A 19,542-nucleotide genomic window follows, 5' to 3' on the forward strand; every position below is an offset into this window, starting at 1 on the left:
CGATTGTCTGTCCCTAGATTCTCGGGGATAAGTTGGGTAATTTCTTCTCCATTCACTATTCATTATTGTCACTTTGTTTTCGGGCTTAGATGACGTTTCTACTTGTGTGTGGAAACACTCGTGGTGTTTCTGTTCTTAAGTACTGGTATGTATTTTAAACAACACAGCAATTTAGCACAAACAAGAGCTAAAAAGTCCTACTTACTATATTTGGATGAACACGTGTGGATTGTCAATGTTAACAACAAAGCAGATGGTCTCTGGGCACATAATTTCCATTATTTAAAACAGTCGCCCTGCTCTATAGAGTTAAAATTCACGGACGGAGTTTTTTTATTCATCGGTGGATAAGTCCATACCTCCAGTTTCTCTAGCTAATTTGCTATTATCAGATTATAATACGTCAAAAAGATGAACTAAATGAACCAAAATGATGTTTTTTTATGAAGTGAAAATGACTCATCACAAACTGCCATCGAAATGGACTTACCCACAGATGAACCGAATTCACTCGGTTCGAGAATTTTGACACTAGAGCGGGGTCGTTTCCAATCAGAATTGGAGTGAATTTTGTTCATCGGTGGATATGTTCATGGACTTACCCACTGATGAACCCAGTTCATTCCGCCCGAGAATTTTGACACTATAGTGAGGCCGTTTCCAATCAGAATTGGACGATTCTGATTGGAAATAGTCCCGCCCTAGGAGTAAAATACTCGAACCGAGTGAATTCGGTTCATCGGTGGATAAGTCCATGCACCGATAGACATTGAATTCACTGAGCATGAAAAATGTTGATGAACTTATCAAACGATGAACCGAATTCACTCGAGAATTTTGACACTAGAGCGGGGCCATTTCGAATCAGAATCGTGCAATTCAAGTTGGAAACGACCCCGCTCTGGTGTCAAATTTCTCGGACCGAGTGAATTCTGTTCATCGGTGGATAAGTCCATGGACTTATCCACCGATGAACCGAATTCATCGCGGTCCGAGAATTTTGACACTAGAGCGGGGCCATTCCCAATCAGAATCGTTCAATTCTAATTGGAAAGACCCCGCTCTACTGTCAAAATTCTCGGGCCGCGATGAATTCGGTTCATCGGTGGATAAGTCCATAATGATTAGTTCATCCCTATTCATTCAGTTTATCTAGCTTAATCGTCAGCAATTCATGAATTTCTCATAAAACGTGTTATGCAGATTTTATGCATCATGGTATTCCGGCGAAACTGGTAAGGATGATGCGAGCTTTTTTGCACGACTTGAACCATCTGTTTACGTTTTTCGACTGTGTTATTGTTTGTTGGATGAAGGCTTGTAAACTCAAAACGAGTAACGCATTGGACGTCAGATAACTCAGGATTGATTTTAGGAGACATTCGGATAATAGAAAGCACACCACGGGAGTCAGTTTTCATCAATGCTTTGCATTATAACATACTGCTTCTCCTTCATAAACATACATACAAATCAATCAACATTGTTCAACAGGTGCCAAAAAGTGCGATACGCAGAAAGACGAGCGGAGATCGAGCGTCGGTTGAAGCTACTTCCGCCATACGACTGCGGATCGTGGCCCGTAGCGGCGGAAGCATTCCTCCTCCTGATTGGCACTCAAAACATGGCTCAACAGTAGGAAAAATAAAAATGAAATCCGGCTTAGGTGTAAGGTGTAAATTTTGGCATCGTAGAGTTAGACTAGTGCTGCTGATAGCGGTGATCCTGCTGCTGGTGCTGGTGCTGGTAGTGGTGATCATCCCACAGTTCCGGCTTGTACGATCCGTCATCCTCCGGGCCGTGCGAGGCCGCGGCATGGGCACTGGCCAGCGCGTTCAGATGCGCTTCCTTGGCGTGCTGGACCTCTGGGGTCTCGACGGGGACTCCGCCGTGGATGACCGGGATGTGCACCGGTCCCTTCCATGGGCCGTACTTGGTCTGATCCTCGTGGGCAGCCGGGGTTCCCGGGTACTGTTCATGGGCCGGGGCGTAGCCATGGACGTGAGCCGAAGCGTGGAAGGCGCGGGCATGCTGAACTTCTGGGGTTTCCACCGGGACGCCGTTGTGGATCACGGGGATGTGGATGGGTCCGTGCCATTTCTGCAGGGGAGCCTCGTGGTGGTGGTCGTAGTGGGGGGCTGCCGGAGCTGGTTGGGCGTAGTGGGCTGGTTTGATCTCAGGGGCGTGAGCCGGGACGTACTTCCAGGAGGTGGTGTAGAGCGACCGTTTGTGTAGTCTAGCCTTGGCTTCGGCGTGGGCGGCAAAGTGAGCGGCCTTGGCAGCCTGGACTTCCGGGGTTTCCAGGGGAGCTCCGTTGTGGCCCAGAACGACGGGGGAGTACGAGTGAGCCCATGGACCGCCGTAGTGCGAGTGTACTGGAGCTGGAGCCTTGGGTAGATTGGTGCCAACGACTTGGAAGCCGTGGAAAGGATCCGCAGTGTACTTCACGGTTTGCACGTGACCGTCACCATCGACGTAGGAGTAGCCACCGTGAGTGATTCCATGGGCGTCCTTGGTCTCGTGCTTCTGTGAGTTTGGATCAGCATAGCCGTACGAGTATCCGCCGATACCATCGTGAGCCTGGTACTGTGAGGACACTTCATGACTCAAGTACGACCCGGACGAGGCCGAAGCCAACAGCAACACCGAACCCAACACCTGAGGATGGAGAGAAATAAATTAAGATTAAACGCATGCATGGTATATTTTGTGAGTTCAATAGATGGCTACATCACAGACTACCCGGATAGAAGAAAATAACTAACGAAGATCAAATTTTGCCATTAGAAATGGATAGCTGAATGGCAAAATTTGTTATTGGTTTGCTGGGAATAAGAGCTAAAAGAACAAAGATAATAACTGACTTTGTACCGAAAAATAACTCAATAATAACTAATTTTGTCCTTATAAGAACAAACCAAGGACAAAATATTTCAAAATGGAGAATAACTGAATAAATTATTATCGAGTTATTGAGAACAAAATAAGAATACAATAAGTTATTTCAAATAAGATCATCATAATTGTAAATTTTGTTCTTATGATTGGAAAAAAACTGCGTTGAAAGTTCTGAAATGTTTTGTCCTTGGTTTGATCTTATAATAACAAAATGAGTTATTATTTACTTTTTTCTGGTACAAAGTGAGTTATATTTTTTTTTCTTTTGGCTCTTAACAAACCAATAACAAAATTTCCTCTTCTTCTATATTCTATTTAAAATAAAGTAAATACTAAATAACTCATCAATAACAAAACAAGTTATGATTGCAAAATATGCAATTAGGATGTTACGTCCCGAGCAGGAATGAATAACTGACACATAACTGGAGCATACCAAAGTAAGGTATCATACCAAGACAAGGTATTGGTCGATTATCCAGGTACCTATTGAAAATAACTTTTTTTTTGATATTGTGTTGGTATTGATACAATACCTCAACGAGTTATTGCTTTGGTGTTGAGGACTGCTTGAGGTATTATTCAATTATGGAAAAAATGCTATTTGTATGGAAAAATCGCCGATTATTATTTAGGTATTGCCATACCTGATGTCATTATTCACGCGTTATGCACGGAATACACACCAGTTATTATTTTAGGTATTTTACCTCTTATGCAGGGCTACTTAATACCTCATCAAGGTTGTAGGTATTCGGTTTTCCATACCTGAGTTAGTTATTCTTCAGCTATTTTCTCCTGCTCGGGTACCAACACAATATCAAAAAAAAGTTATTTTCAATACCTGGATAATCGACCAATACCTTGTCTTGGTATGATACCTTACTTTGGTATGCTCCAGTTATGTGTCAGTTATTCCACAGACAAACAGACGTAACACTTCGAAAATTTTTCGATTCAAATCATAGTCACGAAAACATATTCGCCCAATGCTAAAAGGCCTATGTTTGGCCGACCACCAACTAGGTGGCGGTAGTGAGCAAACGTCAAACTCGAACAAAAACGATGCGACCGCCACGGTTGGGCAGTTGGCCAACTATCAAATTTTGAAAAAGACCGTTAAATCGGTGTACGATGTGAATTATCAGAGTGTTACGTCTGTTTGTCTGTGGTTATTCATTCCTGCTCGGGTTAGGATGCTCATAATAACTTATTTTGCTATGATTGCATATTTTGTTATTATTCAGTTATTTATTGTTATTCAATAATAACTCAGAAATAACAAATTTTGCAATAATAATATTTTTTGTTCTTAGCGAGTTATTAAGTGTTATCCATAAATAACATAAGAATGATAAAATGAGATATGGCAAAATTTGTTATTATTTTGTCCTTGGTTTGTTCTTCGCCTCTACCCGGATAGTATGTGATTACTTGCAAGAACATAAGGTTTGTGAATATGCTTAATCATGTTTGGAGTTTTCCAACCTTCAAAGATCAGTGAAGTATACCCTGGATAATGGATACCTATGACTGAAATCTAAGACTGCAATAAAATGATCTTTCTTTAAACTTTTGACAAATCACATGAAACTGAAATCTAGTCTAGTTTATTCTAGTCTACACATACACAGTTAATCATTAAAAAAAATCTGGAAAATAATAGAATCTACTAGTTCTATCAATTTTCTTGTCAATATCAATACTTGCAATACATCCTAAACCAGGGGTTCCCAACCTTTTTGACGTGGCGGCCCCCTTTAAAAATTGTCAAAACATCTGCGGCCTAACGATATTTTTTAGAAAAAAATATAAATTAAATGAACGAAACCGAGTTTTTTGGGCACAGTGACCTAGCCAGAAACTTACTGTGGGAGGGATTTTCGACGATCAATAATACGTTTTTTTATTCGACACTCACATTTCGTAACGAAATTTTTTTTTCTGAAGGCGTTTTATACTGAAAATTTGTTCCTCAAATTGTGGCTTCTGGGGGTGGCAGTATACAAAATTAAAAATTGGTATAATTTGCACAACATAGAAAAAAAAAATTAACAATTGTTTTGGTAACATCGCGGCCCCCCTGGACTGGCTTCACGGCCCCCGAGGGGGCCGCGGACCACCGGTTGGGAACCCGTGTCCTAAACATATATTACAAGTAATAAAGTGGCCAGCTCTACTGTGCAGCGAGAGTTTTACAGAAAAGCTATATAACGGGGACATCTCGTACCAACCTATCCGAAAACGTCTATTAAATAAAACATAAAAAGGCGAGTACGTTGATTTAGAGTGACTTTGCTAAGAAAGTTATTGTCACTCCATTGCCGTTTGGATCCCGGAATTGGACAAAGAAATTTCCTCCTTGTGTCATCCCGAATGCCCAGAACTCACTTTCTGAAACGAAATGAAATACCATTTCTCGCTGGCGAAACATTATCGAGAGAGTTCCTAGATGAAGCAGTTTCTGAAAGAATTCCAAAAGAATTTCCCAAAATGAATTCCAAGGGGAATCCCAGAAAGAGTTCCAAAAGGGATTCCGGAAACAGTTCCCGAAGAAATCCACGAAGGAGCTCTTGAAGCAGTCCCAGAAGTAGTTCCTAAAAGAATCCCGGAAGGAGATCCTGGAAAAAATACCACTACCACCTCGAAAGTATCGCCATCTATCGTAACATTGCTGCCAAGGCTTGTCCTGTCTCGCTCAGTCCCATCTACCAGCATGTACTTTGTTTTTCACCACCAGCCCGATATTTGCTGCATCACGTTTCAGACGGGTGCACAGTTCTGCCACCGTTCCAAATGTTCTAGCAATAATATCCATGTAAAACAGACAAACTGGCCAGATTTCGTGATGATCGTATCCCGGCTGGTGAGCCCGGTTCGTCGCATAACACCTTCCAGGGCGATGCTGAAAAGTAGGCAGGACAGTCCTTGTCACCTTGTCTTAGTCCCCATCGAGATTCGAATGAACTGGATTGTTCACCCGAAATCCTTATGCTGTTCTGCACACCGCCCATCGTTGTTCTTATAAGTCTGGTAAGCTTTCCGGGAAAGCTGTTCTTGTCCATGATTTTCCATAGCTCTGTGTGGTCGATACTGTCTTATACCGCCTTGAAGTCGATGAACAGGTGGTACGTTGGGACCTGCCCAACTAACAATCACTCATTTTACAAGCCGTTTTACGCCGAATTGATTCAGCATGATGCTGAATAACATTTGGATAATTTTCAGGCACGACCTTTTTCGGGTTTTTTTCACACAAATTCGAAGAAACTATAAAGCATAGTGGTATGCTGAACTGTTTGTTGTTAAATCGTTTTACAACTATATAGTAAAGCTGTTATTCAGCTTTAGCAAAAATGATGCAAAATTTTTCTATTTCAACGAGAGTTAATGATTGGAACTTGATGCTGTGAACAAATATTGTGAAATAAAAACTACACATAAATTAACCTAAATTCAGATTCGAACTCGAGACCCGTCGATTGCCAGCCGCATGCCTTCCTATCTGCGCCATCCTAGAGATGATGCATTTCAGCGCTCAAATCAAAACATTAACTTCCCGTGGTTTAATAATGATCAAACTGTGGAGCGGACCTGGTGTGATGGTTAGAACACTTGACTATCACGCCGAGGACCTGGGATCGAATCCCACTCCCGACAAACTCGCACAATGTGAGTTCTTCCTTCGGAAGGGAAGTAAAGCGTGGGTCCCGAGATGAACTAGCCTAGGGCTAAAAATCTCGTTAATACAGATAAAAAAAAAAAAAAAAATGATCAAACTTCGACTCCTATTCAGCAGTGGTGAATTAGCACAACATTATGGTTAACGACTGAACAACAGATTAATTCAGCTGTTGTTTAGTAAAAACCACGTGTTTTTCATCTTGTACTCCGAGTCGAAGTATGATGAAATGAAAGCGCTTATTTGACATGTGAAAAACACATTATACAGATACATGTGCTAAATTTTACATGAATTTAACAAGAAGCAGAAAAAAGTCTTGTTAAACTATGTTGTAAAGGAATTACTGCGAGTCGAATAAAAATCTTATAGAACGCTTGAAAAGTGCTTTAAATTATCATTCCCAAGGAACAATGCAAAGTCATATATAAGCATGCATGTGGAACTATTGCTGGTTTATAACATTCGCAGCTGAACAAAACCAAATGCTGAATAATAAGCTAAAATGCAACATATTGCACGTATGTGAACAGCAATTTAATTATAAGCTTAACAAACGTCAGCAATTTTTTTTTATTCTTAATCACTTAACCTAATTTACAGCTCTTTTGTCCACTTGGGCACTACGTGAGCGATTCCAATTGGACGCTGCACTTACACTTTTGTACAGCGCCTACATGTATTCTATTCTAATTCAACTGTATCGAACTGGTGCCTTGTGTTGCTTCAACTTTTCTACCCTGTCCACGGTAGAATGATGAGCACGATGATGCTGGTGTGGTTGGCTGCTGTTCCTTTTCCAGTCCAATTGGGGGTCGTCCATTATGAGTTGCGGTTCGCCGATATCCAAATTCCGGGTCCGTTAGAGCCATATGCTCCGAAGAGGGTTAAGGTGCCAGCTGCTCTCGGGCGGAAGAGCAACTGACGAAAAATTACAAGTGCCGGGGCTGGGTTCGAACCCATGACCATCCGCTTATGAAGCGAACGTGTGGACCACTGCGCCACTGGCCCCGACATTCAGCAATTTTTGCTTGTTCGATTTTCCCTTACTAGCTCTAATACTTTAGAACATTTTTCTACGCGTTGAAAAGCTTATGTTCCACAGTTTCCGAAAGCTGACTAATGTGGTCTACATAAGTTGAACAAATGCTTTTGTTGTTTAATACTTCAGCTTTTGTGGGAACGTTCAATAATGGTTTAACAGTAAGCTGTATAAACGGATTCATGATTTATTTGTTCGATTATCACTTTTCGATTGAACAATAGATCAAAGTGATTATAATAGAGCAGTACTGGAACGTTCCTAATTATTAAATATGTATTGATGTTTGTTGCACACCAATGCGAAATATTCGAAACATTTGCTAATTTTCGTAGTAATTTCTAAGTTGTAGTCATCTTCACTACTTTTTTCTAATAAATATTTACAACCATTCATAAATCTGAATGTTCACAGCTTTGTGAAAATGTTTCACTCTCAGCGAGAAACTTACCAATTCCAGGATGGCGTAGTCGGTAAGGCATGCGACGGGTGATTGGGAGATCACGAGTTCAAATCCCAAGTTTAGACATTTTTAGAAGAGCCTGTGTGTTGTAAATGCGTTTAGATGCGACAAAAATAAACATGATTGAACTATAATTGCACCTCGTACTTCAATTTGTTTTTGTTTTCGCAGCAGGTTAAGGTACACCGGGGCAAGTTGAAACGGGTGGGGCAAGATGAAACACGAAGTTTTGAAATAGATTTCAATACAATTTGGAAATTTTACCTTCGCTTAAAGATTGTTTGAATCAAAAATATTGTGTTATGGCGATCAAACTATTTATCATCATTAGAAAACATCATGTTAACCCGCTGTTTCATCTTGCCCCACCCGTTTCGACTTGCCCCGGTGTACCTTATTATAGCTGAATACAAGCTTAATATGAGGCTGATATAACACAGATTACTTCCTATTGTAAAGCCTGTATCGCGCTTGCAGAAAAGATTGCTGAATAACTTCTCTACTTTTGTTTGAACAACGCCTGATTACAAGCTGTGATAAAATAATGTTAAACTGTAATTCAATTAAATGTGGAATAAAAATGTCATTGCCAAGTTTGTTTAAATAAGTGATTGTTCCTTGGGTTATCAATACCAATACGCAAAGTTGAACATTGGTTAATTTTCAACTGAAATAGCATTTGTACAGTAATGTGTACAGCATAATTTTAGTTCAGCTATAATTACTATTATAAAGCAACAATTCAGCATGCATGCTTGTTTGCGGCTGGCATTTTTGAACTCGGTAAGCTGGTGATCATTTTTGGTGTAGAATCATGCCCTGAGTTCGAAAACGCGAAGGAAAAAAAATACAGTAGAGCGGAAATTTTTTCGACTTCCATACAAGGTTGATGATTTAAAATCGATTTTTGTTCTATTTTTAAGCAAAGTCGCTTACTTCACACATCTCATTCTTCGTTATCAATGCTTCGATTGAGCGGATTTACTTTACTGTAATTCGCTTACATATGATATGTCAATTAAATGTTGAGAAAGAATTTTAAAATTGTTCTTTACTTATTGAAAAAAAAAATACATTTCTTAATATATTTTTGGAAATTTTGCTAAAATTTAACGAGATGATCCCTACAACTTGCCAATACAGGTATGTTCCGTTTTTATCAACACGGTCCGTGATTTTCAGTTGACAAAAACGGAATAGTGATAAAAACGGAATAATTTTCTTTGACAAAATATTTTGCAACTTTTTAATATGAATTGGAAGTTTTACTGTGGAACACATTCCAAAAGTAAAAATATTCAGTTTTCTATGACATTTAATTGTTTTTTGATGTTTTATAGCACATTTTGGTTGCACAGCTCAAATTACAGTTTTCTGACTGTGACGCGGACAAGAGTTTTCACCACATTTGTGACCATATTTTTGGAAAATTGGTTTCGTTGAAAGCAAGAATGACACATATTAAGTTCACATATTCCAGTACCCCGATAGACGTTTTAAAATATGACATACTTCCAGAATTGACTAATCTCCAGGAACATAATTTCGATATCCTAACAAAAAAGGATATGTTTACTTTCTTCCGGAAGGCATTTCTCCATGAATTTCATCTTCACAGATTGCTTATATAAGTTTCGTCTAGGATAATTTTAGGAAATCTCCAGAAATCTTTCTATGCCATCACTTGTAACTTCTCCAGAATATTGGATTCCACAAGAAGTTTCTCCAGGATTCTTTTAAGTTACCTTTTACCATGCCGTTTGTTTATCTTTTGGAATTCAATAAGAATTGTTAGAGAAAAGAGGTTCTGCCCCTTATGTTTTTTTCAGAAATTTTCTTCTCGGATCATTCTAGATGTCTCTTTTTAAATTTCTCCTGAGTTTCTTTCGGGATCCCCTCAAATATTCCACCAAGAATTGGATTTTATTAACCTTCCTTATGCATTATATTGGGAACAGCTCGCTGACGACGTAGTGTACGGTTTTGGTCTAGATGTCTAGAAGGCCCTAATGCACAAGGTGGGCTTAGAAAATCATTCTATGTATCCTGTTGAAATTCGTCCAAGAATTGCTTTGAAGATTCTCCATGATTTTACTTTTGAAATTTAGGAGTTTCTCCGTTTCTTTAGAATTTCCTACGGGAATTCTTCCAAGATTACTTTCTGAAATCCCTCCATAATTTTTTCTAATATTTCTCCAGAATTTCTTTCTGGGATTCCTTTAACAGTTTTTCTAGAATTTCATCAGAAGTTCTTTTTTAAATTCTTTAAAAAGTTTCACATGTTATTTTTTTTTTGGAATGTCCTTCATCCAAAAAAAGCTTTGAAGCATTCCTACAGGACTTCGTTTTAGTATTTATGCGCAGTAGAAACACCTACACATACTGGAACTTTAACTATGAATACTTTCAAGAGATTTTCCAAGAGGATATCTTTCATCTTTGTTATTTCTCTATGACTGCTAGATGAATCAGCCTTAGTCTAAAAATCTCGCTAATAAAGATATCCTCCAGAAGTTCCTTGTGGGAATTCTTGAGAAATTCCTTCTAGGAATCCTGTATAAGTTCTTTCATGAAATCATCTAATTGTTCCTCGAGGGATACTTTCAGAATGTATGGGCTTTCCTAACGATTTTTTGGGAATCCTTAGTTTTTTTTCTGGGAACCCTTCAGGAGTTGCTGGAGAAATCCCCAAATCGTTTTCCAAGATCCTAGACTCCTCTTTCCTAGAGAAACTTAGAATAAGAAGAAGGATCTTTAGAAGGAAGCTCTTGGAGGAATACACAAATGGACATTCTGGAGCAATCCCCGGAAAGGACACCAATTAAGGTGCCCTAACACAATAAACTAATGGAATTAAAAAAATGTTCGATTATCCAGGGTTATTTTTTCCTATTGCCGAATAATCGAGTCCGTCCTTTGATGATTTTATATGCACATCCGATCTATTATTGATCTATCATGATTAGCTACCTACTTATGCTACACTTGGAAAATGATTGAGCTATTTTACAAAACGACAAAATTGTTGATAATGATATTGATATTCACGTGTTACCTCCTGCCACCTCCTGACAGATTTTCATTAATTAAATTGGGTTGGTTTAATTTTTTTATTGGGCTATTGGTTTAATTTTTCTCGTGTTCAAATAAGAAGTAAAATTATGCGTGAGGGGAAGCATGAATTAACATTATTATACATATTCTATGCCATCATTGGTGGTTGCTTCAAATTCATTCATGGATGCATTGCCTCAAGATTAATGTTAACCTATAAATAACTCATGGAGACGAACCAGCCTTGGGCTGAAAGTCTCGATAATAAAGACATAAAAAAAAATAACTCATGTTCGAGGGAACAAATTTGACAAAAACTTTAGTGTTGACAAAAACGGAATGAAATGTTGACGAAATCGGATAGTGACAAAAACGGATAGTGATAAAAACGAATAGTGACAAAAACGGAACATACCTGTATCTTGGAATTTCATCAATCTGACGCAAAACTTGCATTCAGATGATCGAATGGTATTATATTCAGTTTTTAGTTTAAGGAAAAAGATTTAAAACTGGTTGAACAAAACGCAAGATATTTGAATTTTAGTAAATTCCATATTTTAAAAGGTTGTAAAACTCAAAATTTAGCTAAAACTCAAAAACTGTTCTACTTAAAAAAATTTGAAGCACGGTTTCGAAATCAGCGCTAAATTGTGCTTCAAAAATGTTGGTCGTTGACAGAAGTTCACGACTTTCGTTTTATTTTGTAAACTTGTGTAATTTATAGTTCATTTCTTCGTCAGAGTTCTTAATCAATACATACAAAAGTCGATGTATGATCGTTTGTTTGTCTATTTGTGTGTTTATATGTATACAGGGTGTTAGGTTCGTGAGTGCAAACTTTTTAAAGGGTGATAGAGGACCATAAAAGGTGAAAAAAAATGTTCTACGGATATGGTCAAATCTCAACCGTTACGTAGTTTTTGAACTTCCCATGTTTTTGATTCGTATTGCCTTAACTGGCCATATCTTGAAAATGGTCAAACTAATCGCAGTTTTTTTACCCTTATTCGAAAGATTATTGAATTTTCTATCAAATGGCACCTTTGAATCGATTGGTTTAGTTAATTAACTAAATTTTCTAGAACAAATAGCTCAAAAGTAGTGTGTTTTGATTTGTTTTTGTCAATTATCTTTGAAACATGCGTAATAAATTAAAATTCTTTCTGCGGCAAAGTTATGGCCCCTGTTTCACTCTACAATTCGTTCTTTGACATCAAACTTCTAGCTCTAATCGTTTTCTTACAATTTCGATTTAAATGTGCGGCACAGTGCGCAAAAAAGTACTTTCCTTGAGAATTGCAAATTAATGATCTCTTATGCGATGTTTAAATCAAAATTGCAAGAAAACGATGAGAGATAAAAGTTTGATGTCAAAGAACGAGTTGTAGAGTAAAACAGGGGCCACAAATTTGCCTAAGAGAAAATTTAAATTTATTACGCATTTTTCAAAGATAATTGACAAAAACAAATTAAAACACGCTACTTTTAAGCTTTTTGTTCTAGAAAACTTAGTTATTTAACTAAACCAATTGATTCAAAGATGCCATTTGATAGAAAATTCAATAATCTTTCGAATAAGGGTGAAAAAACTGCGATAAGTTTGACCACTTTCAAGATATGGCCAGTTAAGGCAATAAGAGTCAAAAACATGGGAAGTTTAATAACTACGTAACGGTTGAGATTTGACCATATGCGTAGAACAATTTTTTTCTCCATTTATGGTCCTCTATCACCCTTTAAAAAGTTTGCACTCACGAACCTAACACCCTGTATACGTATGTATATATGTACAGTCGAACTTCCATGAGTCGATGTTCCTTAACTCGATATCGATTCATGGAGGTAAATTTTTCCATACTGATAAATAATTTCTGGGTTACAATGATGGTCCCTCTGAAAAGCTTCCCAAAGGATTTTTGTTCCACTACTCGATATTTCCTTGAGTCGATGGTCCCTTCAATTTCGACTCATGGAGGTTTTACTGTATGTATGTTCCGGCATAACTCTGGAATGTGTCAAGAAATTTCAATCAAATTTGGCATACACATCCCTTAGGATGTGGAGAACTCAAAAATGAACATTCGACGCCATTTTGAATTCCAAGATGGTGAACCATATCCAAGATGGCAGACCACATTCAATATGGCGGCCATGGAATGCACAGTGTTTGAAATCGATGATTTTGCGATCAAAATTAAATAACTTTTTTTAGGTTGGTTCTAAAGGTTTGGCGTGTTCTACAAAGTTTTTCTGCATGTTAAAAGGCGTCTTTTTATAAAATGTAATAAATGATGAATCCCCCTAGCAGTGAGATAAAAATTTTATTTCTTCGAAATATTTTTTTAGAGGTTCGACGTCTTCGGCAAAGTTGTAGCCCATAATAAGAGAACAAAAATCGTAGAACATGTCGAAGCCCTACCTCTTACGGTTTTCGAGATATAGAGCGTTTTGTGTGAAGTACCCCTAAAACTAGTTTTTTTCAGTGTAGCTTCAACAGATAAAATCCTACAGTTTTATGACCTTCTACAAACATGTTCAGGACGTCAAAATACACATTTCTTCCGAAGATGTCAAGTCAATATATCTTAAAACAAAAAAGATTTAGGCAAATTTATCATATTTTAAGGTGTACTTTCACCTTAAGTAACTATTTCCGGCGCAAAACGGCGCAGATGGCTCAGTCGTTAGTTGAAAGATTAGACTTTTAACTACCACTTGGGGGTGGAAGCCCTCGTGGGCAATAGTGGGAAAGGTGGTTTAAATACATGACAAAAACTAATTATTTTGCCTGTAATACAAGAAAAATTAATAAAAATTAATAATTTAGGAGCCCGCAGTAATTTTCACTGCACTGTGTTTCTTCCGGCAATATTTTACAACGTTTTTGCAAAAACCAGTGAGTTTTTATCACTAAAATTAAAACATCAGAACAAAATATTGTTCCCGAGAGTTATAACTAAAGCTTTCTGCCCCAATTTATAAGTCCTTTTTTTATTCTTTTTGAGTGGTTATCATCTCTCTCGCTTGTTTAGAGCTGTATTGTATCTATAATTCTATACGGATCAGAATATAACGATAGCGTGAAATTCGTTTAATAAAGTCAAATCAATCAATTAAATCAACGATAGCGTAGAAGTTGTACTGATATAGAACTTGAGAAAATATTAGATATTGAGGACCTAAAATGAAGATTTTTCGTGGAACTACACCATAGACTTCCATTTTTTTCATCGAATCATGCTTATTTTTTGGGACTTGACCTATGGTAACAAATTTATTTAAAGATTTAAATTGTTAACGGCTAAACTGGAGTTCCTCCCCATGAAAACTCCTGGCATCCCCTGTAACTCGTCTGAAAATCACTGCAGTGCCCTTGAAATTTCCTGAACCAGTGCTCGCCGTTTTTAGCCGTTTGGCGCTCGTGTCGCTTTGTGGGCTAGTGTATTTTAACGATGAACACTGCCATCGTGGGATCAAATCAACTTTATATGTGGGGCAGTCTCCGTTGGTGGCGTTGAGCTACACTCAAATCTTTTACACACGATTTCGACGAATTTTTGTTCGAACTTAAATGTCTGTTCTCTGTGCTTGAAGTCCTCTGAAATCCCCTAAGACCACCTAGAGCGTTCATCAAATACATTGAATACCCCTGAAACGCATTTGAAACCTCCTGAAACTCTCTGAAACCCGCTAAAACACTCCTGAAAACATATGCAAATCCCTGGAACGCCCCTGAAACCACTTGAAAACTTCTAGAAACGCTCCTGAAAACTCCTGGAGTATCTTATTTTTTTTTTTGAAATGCACCAGAAGATGTTGAGAAGCAGTCTTTGTTTAGTCAATTGTTTATGATGATAATCTCTTATTGATTTCATTGCGAAAGTATCAGAATGATACTGCACGGTGCTCCCCAGACCGTTATTATAAAATAAAAATCTTCATCCAATCGGTGCCCACCATTCGTTTTCTATGGCTATCCTGCATGTCTGGACAAAATTTGAAAAAAATCGTAGGGCCCATTTTTGAGTTACGCCCTTTTAAAGGGCGTAAAGCCCAATATTCAAAGAAAAAATCGAAATATTTAGTACCGTAAACCGGGGTCAAATTGATCAGCGGGGTGAAATTGATCACTCGGGTACTAAATTGTAATTCCATACTAGGAACTCTTAAGCGTCGTAATGATCTTAAACTTTTTACGTCATCTGATTCGTAGATGTCTAGAGATGAGTGTAGACTTTAAATTTTTTAGAAAAAAGTTAGTTTTGCCTTATTTTTTCAATGAATTTGCAATGTATTTCTCATTTAGCTGAAACCATTGCTACTATACAATCAATTGCTAATAGGACTTCCCGTGAATTCTCTGTTTTAACATTTTTGTGGAGCCTTGGTAGAGATGTAATGCAGCTAATCAGAAAATGAAATAGTTATAAAAAGTTCATTTTATGAAGAAATAGTCATTTTTTGTGATAGAAATCACTTATTTTAAATGAAATTGCCTACCTTTAGGCGTTTAAGGGGAAATTTCAAAATTTAATATTGCATTTAAAGTAATAAATTCACTAATTGTAAGATTTTAAACGCGTTATTCGGTTTTAGAAGAGCAACATTAAGCGGTGAAGGAAATTTTCCTTTCCAACCGATGCTTAATTGTATACTGATCAATTTCGCCCCAAAGTGGCATTTCCAATATTTTGATATTTGAAGTTATTTAACTTAAAGTTTTAATTTGTTGAACAAAATTCTGTCACATGGTTCAATGGAGATCTACTGGGTACTAGTTTTACAGAAATTCTTTTGGCAATATTTGAACAGGCACTGATGTTATCCGCAAAAGTTGTTTTAAAGTGATCAATTTGACCCCGGATTACGGTACTCAACCATTTTTTAACGATTTTGATGAAATATTTTCCTGAAGAATTGTATTGCATTGAGTATTAGATTTATTTAGCATAGTGTTGTTGAAATAACACAGCGCAACATTTTTTTGTCTCAAGAGCAAACTTATGTGTCTCCGAAGGATTTTGGGCCGCTGAATACGAATCCGGGCTCAGATTTGCTCCAACACGTCACAATTTTGAGCTATACCTCAAATTATAGGGCAAAATATGCGATTTTGGGCTTTTTTGACTGCAAGCCATTAAGCAAGGAAATATTTTTTTAAGCAATCAAAAGGTTAATTGGTCAATTAACATCCAAATTAACGACTCATGCAAAATATTTCGTTTTACCTAATCAAATTTGATGGATTTAAGCATTTTATGTTAGTATGAAAACTTGCCTGCAACTTTTGGAGGGTGACTTGTATGGGAAATATCGTACCTAACATAAATCGCTTAAAACTATCAAATTCGATTTGGTAAAACGAAATATTTTGCAAAGGTCATTAATTTAGATGTTAATTGACTAATTAACCTTTTGATTGCTTAAAAAAATATTTCCTTGCTTAATGGCTTGCAGTTAAAAAAGCCCAAAATCGCAAATTTGGCCCTATAAATTGAGGTATAGCTCAAAATTGTGACGTGTTAGAGCAAATCTGAGCCCGGATTAAGATTCAGCGGCCCAAAATCCTTCGGAGACACATAAGTTTGCTCTTGAGACAGACAAAAAGTTAATTTTTGTTACGCTGTGTAATTGAAGAAAATATGACGTTTTTGTGAGTTGACATGAATAAAAGTGTATTTATATGAAAATATTTTAATAATATTTGTAACTTCTCAGGTTCAAATCTTGATTCAAATACGGTAAGAAAAACGTGAATGTATATAAACAAAAAAATTAAGTAAATGAAAGGAAAGCTCTTAAAAGGGAAATTTAGCATAACATGTGAAAAGGGCCTAAGTGCTTTTTGTAAACAAACACGTTTCGATCGCTATAGGGCCCAACTGTCCCCACGAATATCTATACCCTTTACCGATAGCCCGAAGATTGCACTTTCTGAAACATGTTAGTTTACAAAAAGCACTTAGGCCCTTTTCACATGTTATGCTAGAAACGATATTATGTATGTTTGAATAAATGGAAGAAGAGCTGTTGTTTTAAGCCCTTTCCATACTAGTTTTATTCGCACAAGACAAAAAAAAAACAAATCAATTCTGTATGAAATCATGAACACGAATATGTGATGATTTATAAATTTTTAATGATAATTACATCCATCAGATATGTATTGTATTTGAAAACGTAATATTTTGAATAAGAATGTAGTGTAATATAAATAATAACACCTACACTGAATGCCGCTTTGCGGTGATAAAGACCACAAAAATGTGTTTAAATTTACTATTGGAAAACTTGATTATCACACCACAAACGCCTCCTGGCAGCGTGTTCTTATCTTTTAAAAACTATGTGGACATGAGATGCAATTGAAGAGACTAAGAAAAACTATAATGCCGAAGCAAGTCTGTTTATATCTCAATTTTTTAAAAGAAATATCTATATATTTGCGCGATCATTTCAACTTAGGTGCTCCAAACTAACCACAAAAATGGTATAAAAGTTTGAGGGAGCTTTCTTCCAAAAGCGTCTGCTCCATAAGCTATTATTCAGCTACTTTTGTTAGTAGGCCTGTCCATAATCTACGTAAGGTATCAGTTCCCTTACAATACATAAATACTCCCTTTTTCATAGTACTTAAAACCAACCATGCTATTTTGTGAAAACATAGGCGAGTAGCCTTGAGTCGTTTTCAACAGTGAGCGAAAAGTCTCTCTTCACCGCAGCACCTGTGCAACCGCCCGTATGGATAGCGCGCGATTGGGTTCGGTACCGATAGTAAATTTAAACACATTATTGTGGTCTTTATCACCGTAAAGCTGCATTCAGTGTAGGTATTATTATTTATAATACACTACATTCTTATTCAAAATATTACGTTTTCAAATACAATACATATCTGGTTAGATGTAATTATCATTAAAAATTTATAAATCATCACATATTGGTGTTCATGATTTCATACAGAATTGATTCGTTTTTTTTTGTCTTGTGCGAATAAAACTAGTATGGAAAGGGCTTAAAACAACAGCTCTTCTTCCATTTATTCAAACATACATAATATCGTTTCTAGCATAACATGTGAAAAGGGCCTAAGTGCTTTTTGTAAACTAACATGTTTCAGAAAGTGCAATCTTCGGGCTATCGGTAAAGGGTGGAGATATTCGTGGGTACAGTTGGGCCCTACAGCGATCGAAACGTGTTTGTTAACAAAAAGCACTTAGGCCCTTTTCACATGTTATGCTAAATTTCTCTTTTTAAGAGCTTTCCTTTCATTTACTTTATTTTTTTGTTTATATACATTCACGTTTTTCTTACCGTGTTTGAACCTGCGAAGTTACAAATATTATTGAAATATTTTCATATAAATACACTTTTATTTATGTCAACTCACAAAAACGTCATATTTTCTTCAATTATTTTAACAAAAACTATGCTAAACAAATCTAATACTCAATGCAATACAATTCTTCAAGAAAATATTTCATCAAAATCGTTAAAAAATGGTTGAGTACTAAATATTTCGATTTTTTCTTTGAATATTGAGCTTTACGCCCTTTAAAAGGGCGTAACTCAAAAATGGGCCCTACGATTTTTTTCAAATTTTGTCCAGACATGCAGGATAGCCATAGAAAACAAATGGTGGGCACCTATTGGATGGAGATTTTTATTTTATAATAACGGTCTGGGGAGCACCGTGTACTGAATAACTTGTCATTACAAGGAGCAATGTGTTGGTATAAGCCAGTAAAGGGTAACACAGACGTGTCCATCAGAATGAAAACACAAAGAAATAATTAACCCCTTTGATGCTATCCACTTTCTAAGTCTTCCACAACCAGTTACACCAACTCTAAAACACTTTCGATGTTCTCCAATCAACCGTCAAAACTTACGAAGGCTCGCATGATGATTCAATCACAGCAGCAGCACTTTCAATTTCCTCACACAGCACTGTTTGTTTGTTTATTGTTGTCCGTCAGTCACTTGCACACAACACTGTTGCACCGTCTGACGAGAGAACCTATTGGGCAGGGCGGCGGTCGGTGGCTGCACTTTTCTAGTAGTTAATAACTATTGGAACCCGAAACCTCACTAGCAGCTTGCGCTAGGACTGTTTGCGAACACTGTGCCTTCTCCGGGAGGACGATGCGCGGTTTTATACCGCGTGGCGATGAAACTTAACCTACACTGCCGACCGAAAGCATGGTGCTTTCTTCGTCGTGGCGGCTTTTCAGTCTAACGGACGACGCGCGCCCGCATGCCGACGTTGCCGTGGCGACGCGACGGCGACTCTCTTGTTGGTTGCCTTTTTCTCTCCTCCGATAGCAGCAAAGCAAACGCGCGCACGCGGTCGATCGACGAGCACGTGTTTGGTTCTCTCGCGCTGCGCGCATTGTGATT

General features: G+C 37.5%; 2 protein-coding genes across 2 annotated transcripts in view; one reads left to right on the plus strand and one right to left on the minus strand.

Moving 5' to 3' along the window:
* The window catches only part of LOC109412976 (octopamine receptor Oamb-like), an 841,374-nt gene that overhangs the window by 678,953 nt on the left and 142,879 nt on the right, over positions 1 to 19,542 (plus strand). The gene's annotated exons all lie outside the window — the stretch shown is intronic.
* On the minus strand, positions 1,411 to 19,284 carry LOC109428554 (pupal cuticle protein Edg-84A). Its single transcript, XM_019704335.3, has 2 exons — positions 19,035 to 19,284; positions 1,411 to 2,658 (listed from the first exon to the last, which is right to left on the minus strand). The coding sequence occupies exons 1-2, from the start codon at positions 19,044 to 19,046 to the stop codon at positions 1,702 to 1,704; spliced, it is 969 nt and encodes a 322-aa protein (XP_019559880.2). The 5' UTR covers positions 19,047 to 19,284; the 3' UTR covers positions 1,411 to 1,701.

The sequence above is a fragment of the Aedes albopictus genome, chromosome 1 (assembly GCF_035046485.1).
Source record: "Aedes albopictus strain Foshan chromosome 1, AalbF5, whole genome shotgun sequence".
NCBI classification, from domain to species: Eukaryota; Metazoa; Arthropoda; class Insecta; order Diptera; family Culicidae; genus Aedes; species Aedes albopictus.